Source organism: Petaurus breviceps, unplaced genomic scaffold, assembly GCF_028583685.1.
Source record: "Petaurus breviceps papuanus isolate PSGF00001 unplaced genomic scaffold, PetGlider_PUasm1.0 139, whole genome shotgun sequence".
NCBI classification, from domain to species: Eukaryota; Metazoa; Chordata; class Mammalia; order Diprotodontia; family Petauridae; genus Petaurus; species Petaurus breviceps.
In genome coordinates this window covers 17,581,032-17,597,785 of record NW_027185697.1, presented here as the reverse complement: position 1 = coordinate 17,597,785, position 16,754 = coordinate 17,581,032, and the positions used below count along the sequence as shown (strand labels likewise).

Genomic DNA, 16,754 nt, shown 5'->3' with positions numbered 1-16,754 from the left:
CTCTGTCTCTCTTTCTCCCTCCCTGCCTCCCTCCTTCCCTCTGTTTCTCTCTATGTCTGCCTGTGTCTGTGTCTCTTTCTGTCTGCCTAACATTGGCACCAAATTTTGCACATAATTGGTACTTAAGAAATTCTTGTTAATCAATTAGCCCTTTTGGTGCTGGGAGGAAGGATTTAGGCTCTATTGCCTCTCAAGTCCACTGTGTTCTTCTAGACTTTTCGGTTACAAAGTACTGTTCCATACATTTTCTCATTCGATCTTCACAACAATCCTGTTATGAAGTCGAGGGTACGGGGGAGAGGGAGCTGGGCAGAAGCACTGGGGTTCAGATCTGTGCCTGGGACTTCCCTGCACTGGATAAGCTCCCTTATAGGGGTTCCCTGCACCAATGGTTGGTCCAACCCTCCCCCCAATGCACAAGGCAGTCATGTACCACAGATACCATTAACCCCGTTTTAAAGATCAGGAAATAAGAGATCAGAGAGGTGAAGTGGCTGCCATGCCCATGGTCCCCAGGATGATGTGTTAAGGATGGGACTCAAAGCCAGGTCCCTGGCAATGCCGAGTCTATCCCTCTTTTCCCCAGCCCTGCTGTTACACGTGGCCATTTTGTGTGCAGGGCCCTGATGTGCCCAAGCTCCTGCCCCAGTCTCCCAAATAACACAGTCGTGTTCAAAGAAGGCTCTGGCGTAATCAGCACATTTACCAGCTGACTGTTTGCTGCACCATTTTCCACTCCCAAAGTTCTTTTCAGAGTTTTGGAATCGGCCCAGAGAGAACAATAGGTACTTTCCCTCCCAGAATTCCCTGGACAACCGATCTGGAATTCCGGACCTGGAGGGAGCCTGTCAGCAATGGCACGGGTGTGCATGTACCATTCATGGAAAAAAGAAAAAAAGCCAAGTGGGGGGTTTTCCTGAAACAGCCCCCAGCTCCAGGAACCCATCTAAATGGCTCTGCTCTCACACAATGGCTCAGGATACTGGAAGCAGCCTCACCCACTGACATCAGGCAGAGCTTGTTGTTGTCTTCATCCCAGGGCTGGAAAGTACTGACAGGAGGGCAACAAGGCTACTTGAGGATGGCCCAAGAGACAACATAAGCCTGGGCAGAAGAGACTCCGGACACCTCCCCTCCTCAAAAGCAGCAAGGATGGGGGGAGGGGCCCTGCAGGGCCCTCACAAGAACTGAGACCCTCTAGGCCACAAGATGGAAGTGACCAAGTGAAGAGAGCACTGCCTCTGGAGTCCAGAAATCTGGATCCAAATCGTACTGAGGCTTACTATGCATGTGTGGCCACTTAACCTCTCTGGTCCTCACTGGTAAAAAGAAATGGTTTAACTAGATGGCCTCTGAGGTCCCTTCAGACCTATGATTCTAAGAGATGGGTTCAAAACCTGCCTCTGTGAGAGCTTGGGCTGGTTACAATCTTTGTGGGCCCTTGGCTTCCCCCTCTGTAAAAGGAAAGAGCTGGGCTAGCTGGCCTGTGACCGATGGATCCACAAGCAGAATCTAGTCCCCTTGGTCATAACCCTAGGAAGACAGCCAGGCTCAGATCTGTGCCCGTGGCCATTCTGGGCCGTGCCCTGCTGCTGAGCCTCTCCCTCAGCTCGGCCAATCAGGGAGGGCCTCAGACACCACCCAGCCCAGCCCTCACCAGCACCAGTAGCCCCTGACAGCTAGGGAGGTGCCCACCCTTGGTGGCTGGGCCCTTAGTGCCTGCAGCGCCACCCTGGATCCTTCTGCTGGTGGGCAGGGACTACTCTCATCTTTCTCCGTATCTGCGATGCTGAGCAGGGTCTGGCATACAGTAGGTGCTGAATAAATGCTTATGGACTTGACTTGCTATGTGACCACCGCCCCCCAGATATTCTCTGTTGTTCATCATTCAGTCACGTCCAACTCTTCATGACCCTGTAGACCACAGCGCCCCAACACTGTCCCCTGAGTTTGTCTTTCTGAGCAAAGGTACTGAGTGGTTTGTCATGGTCTTCTCCAGAGGCAAAGAGAGACTGAGTGCCACAGATAGTGAGGTCTGAGGCTGCATTTGAACCCAGTGAGCCACCGGCTGCCTCCAAACGTCCTCTAAGGTGATAAACCAGACAAGCTGAGCATCTGCATCAGTGAGGGGAGCTCCAGACAGCAGTACACTGACCATCAGCTCCCTGAGGCAAGGACTGTTTGTTTCTGGTCTTCGCATCTCTGCTGTCCGGCATAGGGCCTGCTCCTGCACACACACAGACACACACACACACACACACACACAGATACACTTATACACAGAGACACACAAAGATATACACATACACAGATACACACACAGACACACATACACAGATACACTCACACACACACAGATACAGACACACACACATAGACACACACAGACACACACACACACACAGACACACTGACACAGACACACTCACAGACATACAGATACACTCTCACACACACACACACACACACACACACACACACACAGACACTGATGACTCTGAGATCTCTCCAAAGATGCAGGTCCTTGTCTCTGTCCTCCCCAGCCACGCTGGGAGCCTTCCTAGATTTCACCTGACATTATATGCACGGATTTCACCAGAAACAGCACTAGAGGCGAATGCCGCTTCTCTCATTGAAGAAGGAGGGAAAGCCAAGCTTTCGATGCTACGGGACAGGCCTGGGGCTTCCAGATGAGTCCAGCACCATGGTCAGAGCCGAGGGGCCTCAGAGCCCAGACGCTGCGCCTCCGAACACAGGACCAACCACACGCTCTCTCCCTCCTTTTTGGGGGGAGGTGGGGACCTACGGGTGTGAAACACTGCTGGCACTTTCAGCTGCAAGCTGTGTGCTGGTTGGTCTTGCTTAACTGCCTTCTTTTTCTGTTTTTGTTAAAAAGGCTGGTCCTCTGGACAGGAAACAGGGAAGTGAGATATTCAGAAATGACTGATGGAAAAATGAAACCAGAAAAACTTTAAAATAAAGAGAGCACATAAAGTAAAAACGGAAGGCACCAATTAAACCAAATCAAATGGAAAGGCCATGAGTGCTCCACCTCCCTCAGTCCAGTAACAACCATCTCCTAAAGCTCATTTTCCCACAGCGCCTTAAGGCTCCAATGATTTCCTCACACAAGGATCTAAGGTAAGAGTTATTACCCCTGTTTGACAGATGAGGAAACTGAGGCAAGAGCAGTTAAAGGACTGGGACAGAATCACACGGCTGGTACGTGCTAGACCCAGGACAGCGAAGCCCAGTCTCCTGACTCCAAGTCCAAAGGCTTTCCCCCTCCCCCAAGCTGCTTCCCCTCAAATTACCAATCTGGCCTCATGCCTGGAAAACTCCAATGAAAGGAGGCGGGCCTGTTAAAACCCATTAGGATAATGTTCCAAATTAAATGGCATTAGTACAACCTAGGAAACACTGAGGGGGTGGGGTGGAGATGGGGAAGCCTCCTCAGTGCATTTTCCAAAAGCCCTCCAAAAAACTTAGGGCCTTCTTAGGACCAGGTCATCCACGGTGGTGAGAGGAGTGGGGACCACAAGTCAGGTCCCTTGGGTGTGAGAGGTGGGCAGGAGGACGCATCCTCTGGACCAGGGGAGGACCACATGTGGCCCTCTAGGTCCTCGAGTGCAGCCCTTTTAACTGAATCCAAATTTCACCATTGGGACCCACTCAGCTGCAGATGGACCTGAAAGAACTGCCCCTTCCTCTGCTCCCCTCCAGGAGCCCTGCCCATCCTCAAAGGCCTCATTCTTACCAAAGAGGTCATGAAATGGAAGGATCTCAGAGACAAAAGGGCCGGCAGCACCCACGATCAAACCATTAAGCGCCTGCTCTGGGCCAAGCAAGGTGCTAGACACTGCTCCAACCCAAAAGAGTCCTCACTCTAGCACTCCGATGAGAGGCCCCAGGACCTCTGAGGAGAGGGAGCCCATACCACCCCCAGGAAGGCGCTAACCCTTAGCCCCTCCCACCCGAGAAAGGCGCCAACCTTAGCACCCTTGTGTTCCAAAGAGTTTTCTTAAATTTGTGTCTGTACATTCCCCCATTACTGTGAGAACTGAATCTGTCCAATGGCTCTTCCAAATGATGACCCTTCAACACTAGAAGTCAGCAACCCCAGGCAGCCCTGAGCCCTGACGTCTCCAGATTCCAGAGATTCCAGCCCCCCTGATCCTGATCACCCTCTACCACATGTGGCCCAATCTGTCGATGGTTTTCCAAACAATACTGGTCAGTCAATCAACAAGCATTTATTAAGTGTTCACTCTTCGCCAAGCACTAGGTTAAGCTCTTATGGAGATCCTGGTCTAATGAGGGAGATAACATGTGAACAACTATGGACAAGACATATATGGGACAGAGTGGGGTAACTTAGATTAAGACAGATCAGGAAAGGCTTCTCGCCAAAAGTAGGATTTAAGATCTGATCTGTCCAGTAAAAGTCAAATGTGGCGATCCCCTCTCATCTGAACACTACATCTCTTAACGGATCCTGAGATCTCATTAGTCTTTTATGGCTGCCATGTCACACCATTAATTCATATTGAGGCTGGAGTCCACTAAGATCCGCAGGTCTTCGGAATCTTTCAGAACATATTTGTTAAACCAGGCAGTTTCCGAGGCTAGTACAGGTTACGTTTTACAGCTGCTGGAAAGAGGGTTCAAGAAATCCCCAGCAAACCTCTAATGCCTTGAAACCTTGGGAAAATGGTTCCAGAGATTGCCTAGGAACATAAATCATCGAGGACTGGTTTCCAAACCAAAGGCTTTAGACAGCTGCCCACCTTCTGTGCAAAGGTCACCCTTTCTCAGGTGATTTCATTGAAGAGAAAACCTCAGTGAGATGAGTGCCAATGCAAGGAAGATGTGCCCTGAATTCTCGTTTAAGCTGTGGCACTAAGGCCCAGGAGCCCAAAAGCCACGTCCCAGGTGGGCCAATTCTGCTTCAGAAACAATCCTCTCAAGACTCTGCTTCTGCTCCACCATCCCCCCGCAGCCCCAGAGAAGGGATGGCCCTCCTAAAACAGCTCACTTGCCTAAGGGGGAGCTTCATTTGAACTACCTCCCTTAGCTCCCCTGCATCTAGCACCGAGCTCAGAGATGTGCCCAACAATTACAGAAATCTGCCGGCTGCCCCTGAGGAGGGCTACCTTGAAGCACCCCCATCCATCAGGGCCTCCGAGCCCTGGAGACAAGAACCCAGAGTGCATCCAAATGCTGATGGAGAGTATAGTAAGCAACATGCCTGTCATTGCAAAGGGAAGGAATTATTTTTCCTCCTAAATTCTCTTCCTCAATGTTTCCTACAAGAAAAATAAACCCACTCCCTATCCCTGCTGCATTTTTAACTCTAAACACCCCCCCCAATCTTGAGCTCTTTACCCTCCCTATGGCCTCTCCAGAGAATCACAAGATGATTATTCTATAGCTGGAAGGCACCTCAAAGGTCTGTCTCCTTCATCTTACAGATGAGGAAACTGAGGCCCAGAAAGGTCAAGCACCTTGCTCAGGAGGTCATGATGGCAGGAAGCACCACAAGTGGGTTGTGAAGCCGGGCTCTGTCCCCAGCTCCACTGTAGCACACCTTGGCCAGGCAAGGGCTGCATGGTCTGAGGAACTTACGATGTTGTGAGTCTTGGCTGAGATGGTTTTGACACTGTCAGGGTCCCAGATGACGAGGTCAGCGTCAGAGCCCACAGCAATGCGGCCTTTCCGGGGATAAAGATTGAAGATCTTGGCGGCATTGGTGCTGGTCACAGCCACAAACTGGTTCTCATCCATCTTTCCGGTCACCTGGGGAAGAGAAAAACCAAACAACGAAATCAGTGCTCCCTGAAAAGGATCACAATTCTATTCCTCTTATGGGTTAGGTACCAGACTTGAAGTCAGGAAGATCTGAGTTCAAATCCTGGCTGCGTGACCATGGGCACCAATCGTGCTTCAAGCAAGTCTAGAAGCCTGTAAGTTACAAAAGAGTGGCAGATCTGCATCACGGAGGGAGTGTGCACCTCAGGAAGATTCCCACTAAGACGAAATCTTAGAACATGAATAGAGAAGCAAACACAAAGGGCATAAAAAAGTCATTTTTAGAGAAAACGCTCACAAGGAGAGGGTGCCAATAAGCAGAGGCCTCATGTGAGGGGAGGGCGAGGCACCTTTACTGTGCTCCGAAGGAAGCCAGGGATTCTACAGGTCAGAGGTGAGGGAGAACCCTATCCCAGTCTGGGGCAGCGCACCCAGGGAAGCAGGGAGCAGACCAATCCACACGGCTTCTGAGTTCAGAGATAAAAGCCAGAGGAGGGCACAGCATCTCCCGGGGCACTTATGAACAATCAGACCACATCCGTCATGGTGTGAAGCCAGGCCAGGCATCCACCAAGTATCTTTTCACACAATTTTAGAGCTGAAAGGGATGTCAGATTGTCTCATCTGACCCCTTTATCTTACTGTTGTTTGGCTGTTTTAGTCCTGTCTGACTCTCCATGACTCCATTTGGGGTTTTCTTGTCAGAGATACTGCTGTGGCTGGCCACTTCCTTCTCCAGATCATTTTACAGAGGAGGAAATTGAGGCAAACAGGGTGAAGTGACTTACCCAGGGTCACACAGCTACTAAGTGTCTGAGGCTGGATTTGAACTCAGGAAGATGAGTCTTCCTGACTCCAGGCCCGGCACTCTATCCACTGATCCACCTAGCTGCCCTTCACTATATAGAGGAGTAGACTGAGAAATGAAAAAGTCACAGTTTGAATCTTGAATTTACTTATCTTTGTACACGTTGTTTGCCTGGTAGAATGTAAGCTCTATGAGGGCAGGGCCCATTTCATTTTGGCTTTGTACTACCATTGTCTAGTACACTATCTGGCACATGAAAGGTGCTTACTAAATGCTGACCGCCTCCTGGGCCAGCACTCCTCTGTCCCCTACAGGAGAAGGCCTCTCAGGGCATATGTGCCTATATACAGACACTGCCATAATCATTAAAAGGAAGACATGACTTTTATAAGAACGCCATCCAGCTTGATATGGATTAGCCTTGAATGTGTAAGACTACGAAGCCTCCCTTACAAAAATAAAGACTATCAACAATCATCACAAGGGATTCACCAAAAACCCAGACTCACTTCTAGGATCCCCAGAAAGGGGCAAAGCCAAACCAGTGAGATCCAACAAACATGTATTCAATGTCCACCCATTCAGTTAAGTGCCCAGGGCATAGAGATAAAATGGAAAATAACCCCTGTCCTCACAGAGCTTACATTCTACTGTTGGCATGCCACAGATAATCAGATGAGGACATACATGGTAACTTGAGGGGCGGGGGGAGCTCTTGAGAATCCATTCAGACTGGAATGCCACGACCCCTGGGCAGGGGACCCTCCCAGGACTGGGGGATGCCATACCACAGCCTTATCCCAGATGACAGACATCCTCTCCTCAGTTCCATTGGTGCCTTCAGGAATCAGGGTGAAGTTATCCTTCCCCACGGCCTTCTGCGCAGTGTTAAAGGTACAGTGGGCACTGCCAGTGACCTGGAGATCCCCACTGAAAGGCAAGTATCACAGCCAGTGAATTTGGAGGGACTGGAAAGCAGATGAGAGAGCCCTGAAAGCTGAAGCCTGCTTTGCCATTGGCATGTGAGATGGGCATGAAGAGATACTCACTGCCATCCACATTCTCAGATATACTTGAGATCTGTACCTAGAGGTGGAGGGAAGGCCACCATTCACTTCCACTAAACCTTGAGGATATGTGCAAAAGTCCAGCATACTGGACCCTCAGCATTTATTTGAGCGAGCCCATCTTCCTCCCCAGAAAGAAGGAAAACTCACTGGAACTAATTATCCTTTCTCTAGAGAACACTGGGGCTTGATGCCTGCTACTTCTCAGCAAAAAGACAGTGGCCTATGGGGATGGAATCAGGCATACACTTTCACACAAGGCCAACGTGTCAATGTATTTTAGTGTTAGTTGTTATTAGGGAGAGTGCTTTTGAGGAAGAGGGGTGGAGTTACCAGTGACAGTGATTTTTTTTTAAAGCATCAATAAAGCATTTTGCAAAACTACCAGGGCTTCCCTAAGACACTGTCCTTAAGCAGGCAACTGGAAACTCTTGAAAGGCATAACTACATAATGAAGTTTATTGGGTCCCTCAGGAAGTGACTGAGCTTGTCCCCACAGTGCAGCATTGACCAAGGGGCCAGAATCACAGAATCTCTGAATGGAATGGGGCCTCGGAGGCTAGCTAGTCTAATCCACACACCACCCCACCACCAAGGAACAAAAGGTTCCCACTAAAACCTATCTGTAATCAACCAGCCTCCACTCAACCATCCAAGTAATTTTCCTATAACGCAGTATGACCACGTAAGGCCCCCTTCAACAGATTCCGATGGCTCCCTGACACCTGTAGAATTAAAACAAAACATAAACCACTTTTTCTGGCTTCTAACGTCCTTCAGAACCTGACCCTTTCTCACCCTTCCAGGCTTCATGCACTCTGAGATCCAGTGACAGCGACCTCTGTGCTGTTCCTCAGAGAAGACTCCAGGCATGTTCACGGCTTGTCCCCCACGCCTGGAGTGCTGTCCCTCCTCATCACCGCCTCTTGGCTTCCCTAACTTCCTGCAAGTCTCAGCTAAAGTCCTGCCTTCTCCAGGAAGTCCTTCCTCATGTCCCCTTAATGTCCGTGCCTTCCCTGTCCCATTTATTCTTCATCTGTAGCCTGTCTGTACATAGCTGTTTGCATGCTGTCTCCCCTGTTAGACTGGGCTCCCTGAAGGCAGACACTATCATTTGTCTGTTTTCCTATCTATCCAGCACTGTGCCTGACACATAGAAGGTGCTGACTAAATGTTAACTGACTGACTTGAAGACCTTCAGTGGGGTCTCATGGGACAGCCCATCTCCTTTTTGGATGGCTATTCAGAAGTTTTTATTTACATTTCACTCAAATTTCCCTCTGTAGCTTCTCCGTTTTCTTAGTTCTGTCCTCTGGGGTCAAACAGAACAATTAAAATATCTCCTCCAGATGTCAGCCCTTGGGATCCTTGAAGGTAGCGATCACATGCCCCCTGGACCTTCTCTGCTCCAGGCTGAACATCCCTCGTTCCTTTAAAGGATCCCCAAGTGACACGGACTCCTGGCCCTCGACCCTACTGCTTAGATTTCCTCAGTGCTAGCATGAGGCTTCCAGAGTGTCCATCATCGCTGGGGCCAGGCTGATGAAATGAGCAACTGCCTGCAAGCCTGTTTTCATCCCTCAAGTCCATCACATGGGATTGAAGCTGGGTCTACAGGAGAATGAGGACAAGAAAGTGGGGGAGGAGGCAGCCCTGGCTCTTGGGAACCTGGAGGTGTCAGGAAGTGTCCGCTACTCACCAAGAGAGCAGGGAGTTGAGGAAGTCGGGCGTGGTCGGGTCAGGACTCAGAGGCGGAGAGGCGACAAAAGCGGCCGCCTTGGCCCAGTTCTTGCTCCAGTAGTGAGATCCATCCGTCCCTAAGCTGGCTGTGATGGGCTCCCCATACACCACAGTGCCTAGGAATTACAACACCCCAACAATCAGCATCACCATGTGACACCAGGCTCCTTCCCCCAGGCCACAGGACCACAGATGTAAAGCCAAGAGCATCTCCATCACCATGTACTCCCACCCACTCATTTTACAGCAGAGGAAACTGAGGCTGAGAGAGGAAGTGATTTGCCCAAGGTCTCACAGCTAGCAAGGGCCAGTGGCAGGACTTGAACCCAGGGTCTCCTGGCTCCACAATCAGCACTCTGACCACTTCACCACACTCTCTCTGAAAGTCCCTCAGACAAGGGTATGAGTAGAGCTCTGGCCCTCTTCACACCTCCTAAACGCAAACATCTCTGGCCAGACATTTCCCAGAACAGAATGCACCTCCTCTCCCCTCAGCCCTTTCAGAGGCCCAACTTATCTTTTGATAAATAGATTACACCACCCTGTTTGCCTCCTCCAGCCATGCTGGAGGGCCTCCCCCCTCAGGAATCTCACAGAGAATTGAGTGGGTGACGGATCTGGGCAGGGCCCCAGGCGGCTCAGTCCAGAGAAGGAAGAAAAACTCCCCAAGCCAGGAGGGTGTCAGGACCCTGGGGAAGGAGCTCATGTAAGGAAAAAATAAACATTCTCCAAAGCCTCAGCTGGGCCGACCTGAGGCCTGTCCGTATGGCAGCACTCCCCAGGGCTCTGAAAATATGCCCAGAATCTCAGAGGCAGAACAGGCTGCAGAGGCCATGCTCTCTACCCAAACAAGCCTTCCCCACACAAGCACCAGAAACATGGCCCTCCAGGCATGGGCAAGCCACCTCCTGGGAGGAGGGCAGCCCCTTCCACCTCTGGGAAACTGAGGCTTAGAGAGATCTGTCCAGAGACACGATTAGGGAGGGCCTTCTTCTTCATCACGCCTAAGGTGCTTTCTCTGCAATTTGGATTTCTGGTTCCTAATTCCGGCCTCTGGGACCAAACAGAAATAGTCTCTCGGTGTTGCTTTCCCTGGCTGTTTCTGATTTCCCCAAAGGCAATGTAATCTTCTTAAGAGCAGGCATAAGAAAGAGCCTTTCAAATGCTCAGAGAGAGCCAGCAGGGTCCACCTGAAATCTAAAGGCAGTATGGCTTAGTGGGTAGAACTTTGGGCTTAGAATCATGAAGAAAAAAAAAACTAGGTTCACATCCCACCTCTGACCCTCACTACCTGTGGCTGGAGGCGAGCCACAGCATCGCCAAAACTCAGTTTCCTCATCTGTCAAACGAGGTTAGCCTAGACAGCCTCTGAAGTCCCTTCAGACTCTAAATAGGTGATCTCTGAATCCTGGTTCCCTCAACCACTCCTCAAACAGCCATGATGATGGTGACAGGGGTGGAGGATATCCATACAATTTCACAATACAGGGGACTCCAGGGGGAGGAAGTTCCTTCTACCAAGTCAAGTCAACACCTTCCCTGCAACTGAAAACATTGCATGGGGCACTGAGAGGTTAAGTGTCGCACAGAAGCCAGGCCTAATCTCTAGTCACTATCCCACGAAGCCTCCAAATGATAAAGATCATTAACATTTGCACAGCCTACAAACTAAACAGATAACATTTTTCTATTTAAGGTGTACAAAGCATTTCTCATGTAATCTCACTTGAACCTCACATCCTGGTAAGGGAAACACTATTACTACGCCCATTTTACAGGTGAGGAAACTGAGGCTCAAGGAAGTTGTCAGTCAACAAGCATTGACTGAGCCAGGCACTCTGCTAAGGAACAGATAAAAACAGCCCTCAAGGCACTCACACTCTAACAGAGTCGATGTGTAGAACTGGGTACAAAATATAGGCTAGCTAGCAGGTGATTTGGGAGAGAAAGGTGGTGAGGGGAACCGGGTTACCCAGAAGGTCTGCATTCTACTCACTCTTCCACCTAGCCACCTCAAATATGGAAGAGTGGACAGAACACCAGACTTCGTCAGCAAGACCTGAGTTCAAATCTCACCTCTAATGCTTCCTGGCTGTGGTCCCTGGGCAAATCTCTCTAACCCTCAGTTTCCTCATCTGTAAAATGAGGGAATAATAATATCTTTATTGCCGGTCCTGCTGAAGTAGTTGTGACTCATATATGAAAAGAAAAAAAAAAAAACCAATGTACAACATGCTCTACAGCCTTTAAAGGGCTGGGGATCTCCAGGCCCCTCAGCAGCCAGGGGGGCATTCCCAGGCTCTCAGGAGTCTCCAAGTGAGGGCTGGTTTGGTGGCTGGAGCAAACAGCTCCATCCAGCTTCTCCTTTATGGTCAGGGTGGGAAAAGGCACCCGCCCCAGTGAGAGCCAGAAAGCCTTGGCTACTGACCAACAGACTTTATGAAATGCAAATGTCGGGGCTTCCGTCCAGGGCCCCCCTCGGTGGTTCCCACAGTACAGCTGGAGCCCTGAGTTTTTTGTTGGGACATCAACCCAAGCAGGCTCCATTGACCAAGTCTTTTGAATGCACTGAGGCTGGGGGCTGGGGCGGCATTTGAAACTATTGTATAACTCAGAGCCTTGGAGTCGATGATAGAGAATGGGCCACCCATCAGAGCCTCAAAGGGCATGTAGGCCATGGTACTGACTGCCCATCACCAAGGGGACACTAAACTGGCAAATCAGAACTCTCAGGAAACTTGAAAAAGAGAAGGAAATGATCCCAGTGCAACCTCCCAGACTCCACTGCAGAGGTGAGGGCTGCGGGGATGGGGAGTGTTGCATACGCTTTCAAACATGGCTGAAACAAACACTGGTTAATTTTGCTTAGTTGCTTTCTTCCTCTTTCTTTTTTAATTATACCAGCCTTGCTTTTAAAATTTTTAGGGATTTTTTTCTGGAGGGGGGTTGGACTTGTCATTTCATCAATGTAAGGAAACTCCCCCCAGCAATGCCATCAAGCCTGGGTATGGAGGTCAGTGCGCCAAGATCTCAAGGACTATCACAGGAAGCAGGCGTTAGCTTTGTCCTGCTTGGCCCCAGAGAGCAGAAGCAGAAGCAATGGGTGCCCATTAATGGATATGCCATCATGGAGATACCTTGGGTATGGCTTGTGAGAGGGCCAAAAAAGGACCCGCATTTTATTAATTCCTACTCAGGCAGCAAATCAGCTATGCCCCCAGTAGAATGTAAGCTCCTTGAAGACAGGCACCTTTGTTTTATCTGTGATCCCAGTGCCTAGGAGCTCAATAGCTGTTTGATAGATTGAATTTGAAGAACCTGGGGTCCACTTAGGAGAAGAAGGAGAAAGAAGGAAGAAAGAAAAAGAAAAGAGGAGGAATAAGAAAGAAGGGAGGGATGAAAGGGGTGGGAAAAGTAAGAAAAGAAAGGAGGCAGAAGGAAGAAAGAAGGAAGGAACAAATAAAAGAGAAATTGAAAGAAAAAATAAAAAGGAAGGGAAGGATGAAAGGAAGGAAGGAGGAAAGAAAAAAGGGAAGAAGGAGGGAAGGAAGAGAAAGAAAGAGAGAGAGAGAGGAGGGAGGGAGAGAAAGGAGGACTTTACAATTTACAAATCCATCTTCTTGTTACTGCTCCCTGTGAGATAGGTAGAAAAAGTATTTTTATCTGCACTTTACAGACAAGGAAGGTTGAGTCCTAGAGAGGTGAAGTTACTTGCCCAAGGTAACACAGCTAGGCAGGGTAAGTGAGGGGATAGGAACCCCCATGTCCTAATTCCAAATCCAGTGCTCTTCCCTCTTCAGACCCTAGATTTAGGGCTGGCAGTGACTTCACAGGGTCCAACTCCCTCATTTTATCTTCGAGAAAAACAAAGCCCAGAGACAGGGTGTGACTCGCCCAATACCCCCACAAGGAGCAGAACCCAGCTTCACTCAGGGCCTCTGACCCTGGCTCAGGGGCTCTTTCTACCATACCTCTTCTTTAGTAACCTAAGTGGAGCTTTGAGAACTTAGTAAATGGACTTTTCAGAAATAAAAGAGTAGCTCGTGGGACCCCAGATTTAAATACAGAAGGGACCTTAGTGATCCTTGAGGCTAACTCCCTCATTTGACAGATGAGGAGACTGAGGCACTAAGGCTTAACTAGGGTCAAATAGCTAGTAAGTCCCCGAGGAAGGATTCAAACCCAGAGTCTTCCCGACCTCAAACCCAGTGCCCCATTCGCTACACCACCCTACCTCCGTCCCAAGGTGCTGGGTCACTAATAGGAAATAGCATAAGTACTAGGGGACATGCGCATATTGACCAGATCACCCATGTACTGAACAAGAATGAGAAAGGCATCCTCACCCCTTTCCCCCCGCCCACATCACAGCAGAAAGCCCCACGAGTCATGGCGAGAAGGCTTCTAGCTGCACAGCATTCCCCAGAGGAATTCCACGGCCAGATGGGAACTGACGTCACAGGTGTACACAGGGGCGGCTTATTTAGACTGGATCGAATTAAATCCAAGCCTGGCATAGGAGAGGGTGAAGATGGAGCCTTCCCACCCATTCTCTGCAGTGTGGTAACTTTAAATAGAAGCAAGGCTTCGGAGCGGAACAAAGCAGTAACCTGAGCTCCAGGCCTCAGTTCACTGTAATTAGGTTAATGCTGGAGCTTGATAAAAGTAGCCAGCTTGGCAGGAGACTCTGGAAAGGCATCGTCTCCCCGGGGAGCGACCCGGCCTCTGCCTCCCACCAGCCCGCAGGGCACACTCACCCTTCTTCCTGGCCTGGGCGATGACCTCGGCAGCACTTTTGCTCATCACCTTCGTGATATACAGAGGGCAGTTGGTCTGGTTGGCAATGGTAATGGCCCGGTTCACAGCCTCGGCCTCGACCTGCAAGACAACATCAACGTGTGAGCTGCCGAGAGGCCAAAGGCTCTTCTCTCCATCCCCCCCTCCCTGAATACTGTTAGAAGTCATGGGCACACTCCCCTTGGAAAGCTTTCCCCACCCCAATATCCCTGAAACTCTGATCTAACCCTGTCATCTCTCAACTCAAAAAATCTTCCATAGCCCCTTATCACCTCTAAATTGCTGTTGTTCAGTCATGTCTGACTTTTTGGGACCCCACTGGGGTTTTCTCGGCAGAGATATTCCTTCTCCAGTTCATTTTACAGATAAGGAAACTGAGGTAAAGGGGGATTAAGTGACTTACCCAGGGTCACACTGCTGTATCTGAGGCCAGATTTGAGATCAGGTCTTCCTGACTACAGGCACCACGCTATCCACTGGGCCACCTACCTGCCTGCTTACCTCTGGGACAATATACAAATCAGCCCCGCAGCCTGAGCCCTCCACAATCTCAGCCCCGCCTACCTTCCTAGGGTAACTTCAAGCTGCTTCCCTATGCTCATTCTCCCTTCCCACTGGCCATTTCCTATCCGCAGTTCATCTCCTCCCTGTGTGCCTTTGCACAGCTGGCTCTCCACGTTTTCCCTCTCCGTCTTGACCTCACAGAATCCTGAGCTCGGGGGTCGTGCTCCACACCAGACCTTCCTGAAGTAACTTTTTATGCACTTCATACATGGCACACTGACTTATCAGCACAGATGCTGTGTTCCAGTCCCCTCCTCTCTTCCCTCCACCCTCCGTCCACTGCAAAATCAGCCCGTGTAGAGCACAGACAGTTTCTTCTGTATCTCAAGTGCCTGATACAATGCCTGGCACTTAGCAGATGCTCGAGGAACATCTGGAAAATAGAATCACACAAGTGCCTGGTTTCCCACAGATGAGGGTAGAAGGCACCTCAGAGATATCACGTCCATCCCATGTCATTTTACAGAAAAAGAAACTGAGGGTCAGAGAGTTTAACTGACTTCCAGGAAGGAGATGGGACATTTTTACTCTAAAACTGATTGCTCAATAACCTCAGGGGAGTCCTCAGGCGGCTTCTGTCGGACACTGAGCCTCCCCAGCTAGCCCCAAGGAGCGCTGAAGAAGGACGACAGGACATTGTTCTTAGACAATGGCCAAGAAGAGGTACAGGGGGACACAGAAAGAGATGAGATTCCACATACAGGGCTGAAGGGGTGGATGCAGTCAGCACCCCTCACTTCACTTCAAGAGTCCCTAAGGAAACTAAACATATCCACCTTTCTTCAGAGGAAACAAAAAGGAATATAATAGAGCCTTTTTCTAAATAAGATGGCACTTCAGTGTCCCAGGTCATTGGCTCAGGAGGACCTGAGTTCAAATCCGACCTCTGAAATTTACTAGCTGTGTGACCCTGGGCAAGTCACTTAACCTGATGCCCACAGAGACAGGGAGAGAGAGAACAATATGTCACCTCATTTGCCTTCTACACTAATGGTAGGTTGGGGGGGGGGTTATTAGAAATTAACATGAAGAGTTAAAGTTGACCTTAGAATCAGGAAAACCTGAGTTCAAATCCAGTCTCAGACACTTACTAGCTGTGTGACTCTGGGCAACTCACTTAACCGGTCAAGACTCCAAGAAACTTGGACTCCCAGTTACAGATAAGTTGCAATCTGCACTGGTGTAGGAATCTTCCACACCCGGAGTTCTATAAATCAATGCAATCACAAATCTTGACCCTGTCCCTTTGGAAAATAAACCACCAACATAACTAAGGAAATTTGCTCTGCAAATATTTACATAGAAATAAATTCATTTCAACAACTGAAATGCCAGAATTTTCCTCCATTCTGTCTAAGTCTCCATCAGGATTGTTCAGCCATGCAGGCCTCCTTCCTTTTCCTTTCCCATATCTGAGGTCAGGCAGGGCTTTATTTCTCTGGCCTCTTTTCAATCACATTAGTGGATAAAGAAAGAGCTCCCCAGATTTCTTTATGCCCTTCCCCTGTGGGCTTTGAGAGCAGCAGAGGATGCCACTGAGTGAACGGGTCACGATTCATTTATCCATTCCCCGGCTGCTGAGCATTTGCAGTGTCGGCAGTTTTTGACCATTACAATTATAAGTGAGATGAAAATCATAAATGTTATAATTATTTTGCTGCATTCTTAGGGCTTTCTCTTCAAAAGGATTCGACTAACTTATAATTCCACCAGGAGGGAATACACACACACACACACACACACACACACACACACACACACATCTCCACAGTCCCACCAACACTGAGTTGCACTGGCTTTAAGTTTCTTTGCCAATTTGATGAATACGAGGTACAATCTCAGAGCCGTTCTAATCTGCATTGCTCTGATAGCTACTGGGGTTGGGCATTTTTTCAAAGGATTATTAACAGCCTGTGTGTCCTCTTTTGAAAACCGACTGCTCGAATCCTTTCCCACTTAGCCATGGCTAA

General features: G+C 49.4%; 1 protein-coding gene across 1 annotated transcript in view; it reads right to left on the bottom strand.

Moving 5' to 3' along the window:
* Positions 1–16,754, bottom strand: part of LOC138145371 (dihydropyrimidinase-related protein 2) — a 97,794-nt gene that overhangs the window by 16,454 nt on the left and 64,586 nt on the right. Inside the window, exons 8-11 of the mRNA XM_069067016.1 lie at positions 14,181–14,301; positions 9,383–9,539; positions 7,405–7,546; positions 5,626–5,796 (exon numbers count right to left, since the gene is read on the bottom strand). Coding sequence (XP_068923117.1) covers positions 5,626–5,796; positions 7,405–7,546; positions 9,383–9,539; positions 14,181–14,301 — 591 coding nt within the window. The remainder of the gene's footprint in view (positions 1–5,625; positions 5,797–7,404; positions 7,547–9,382; positions 9,540–14,180; positions 14,302–16,754) is intronic.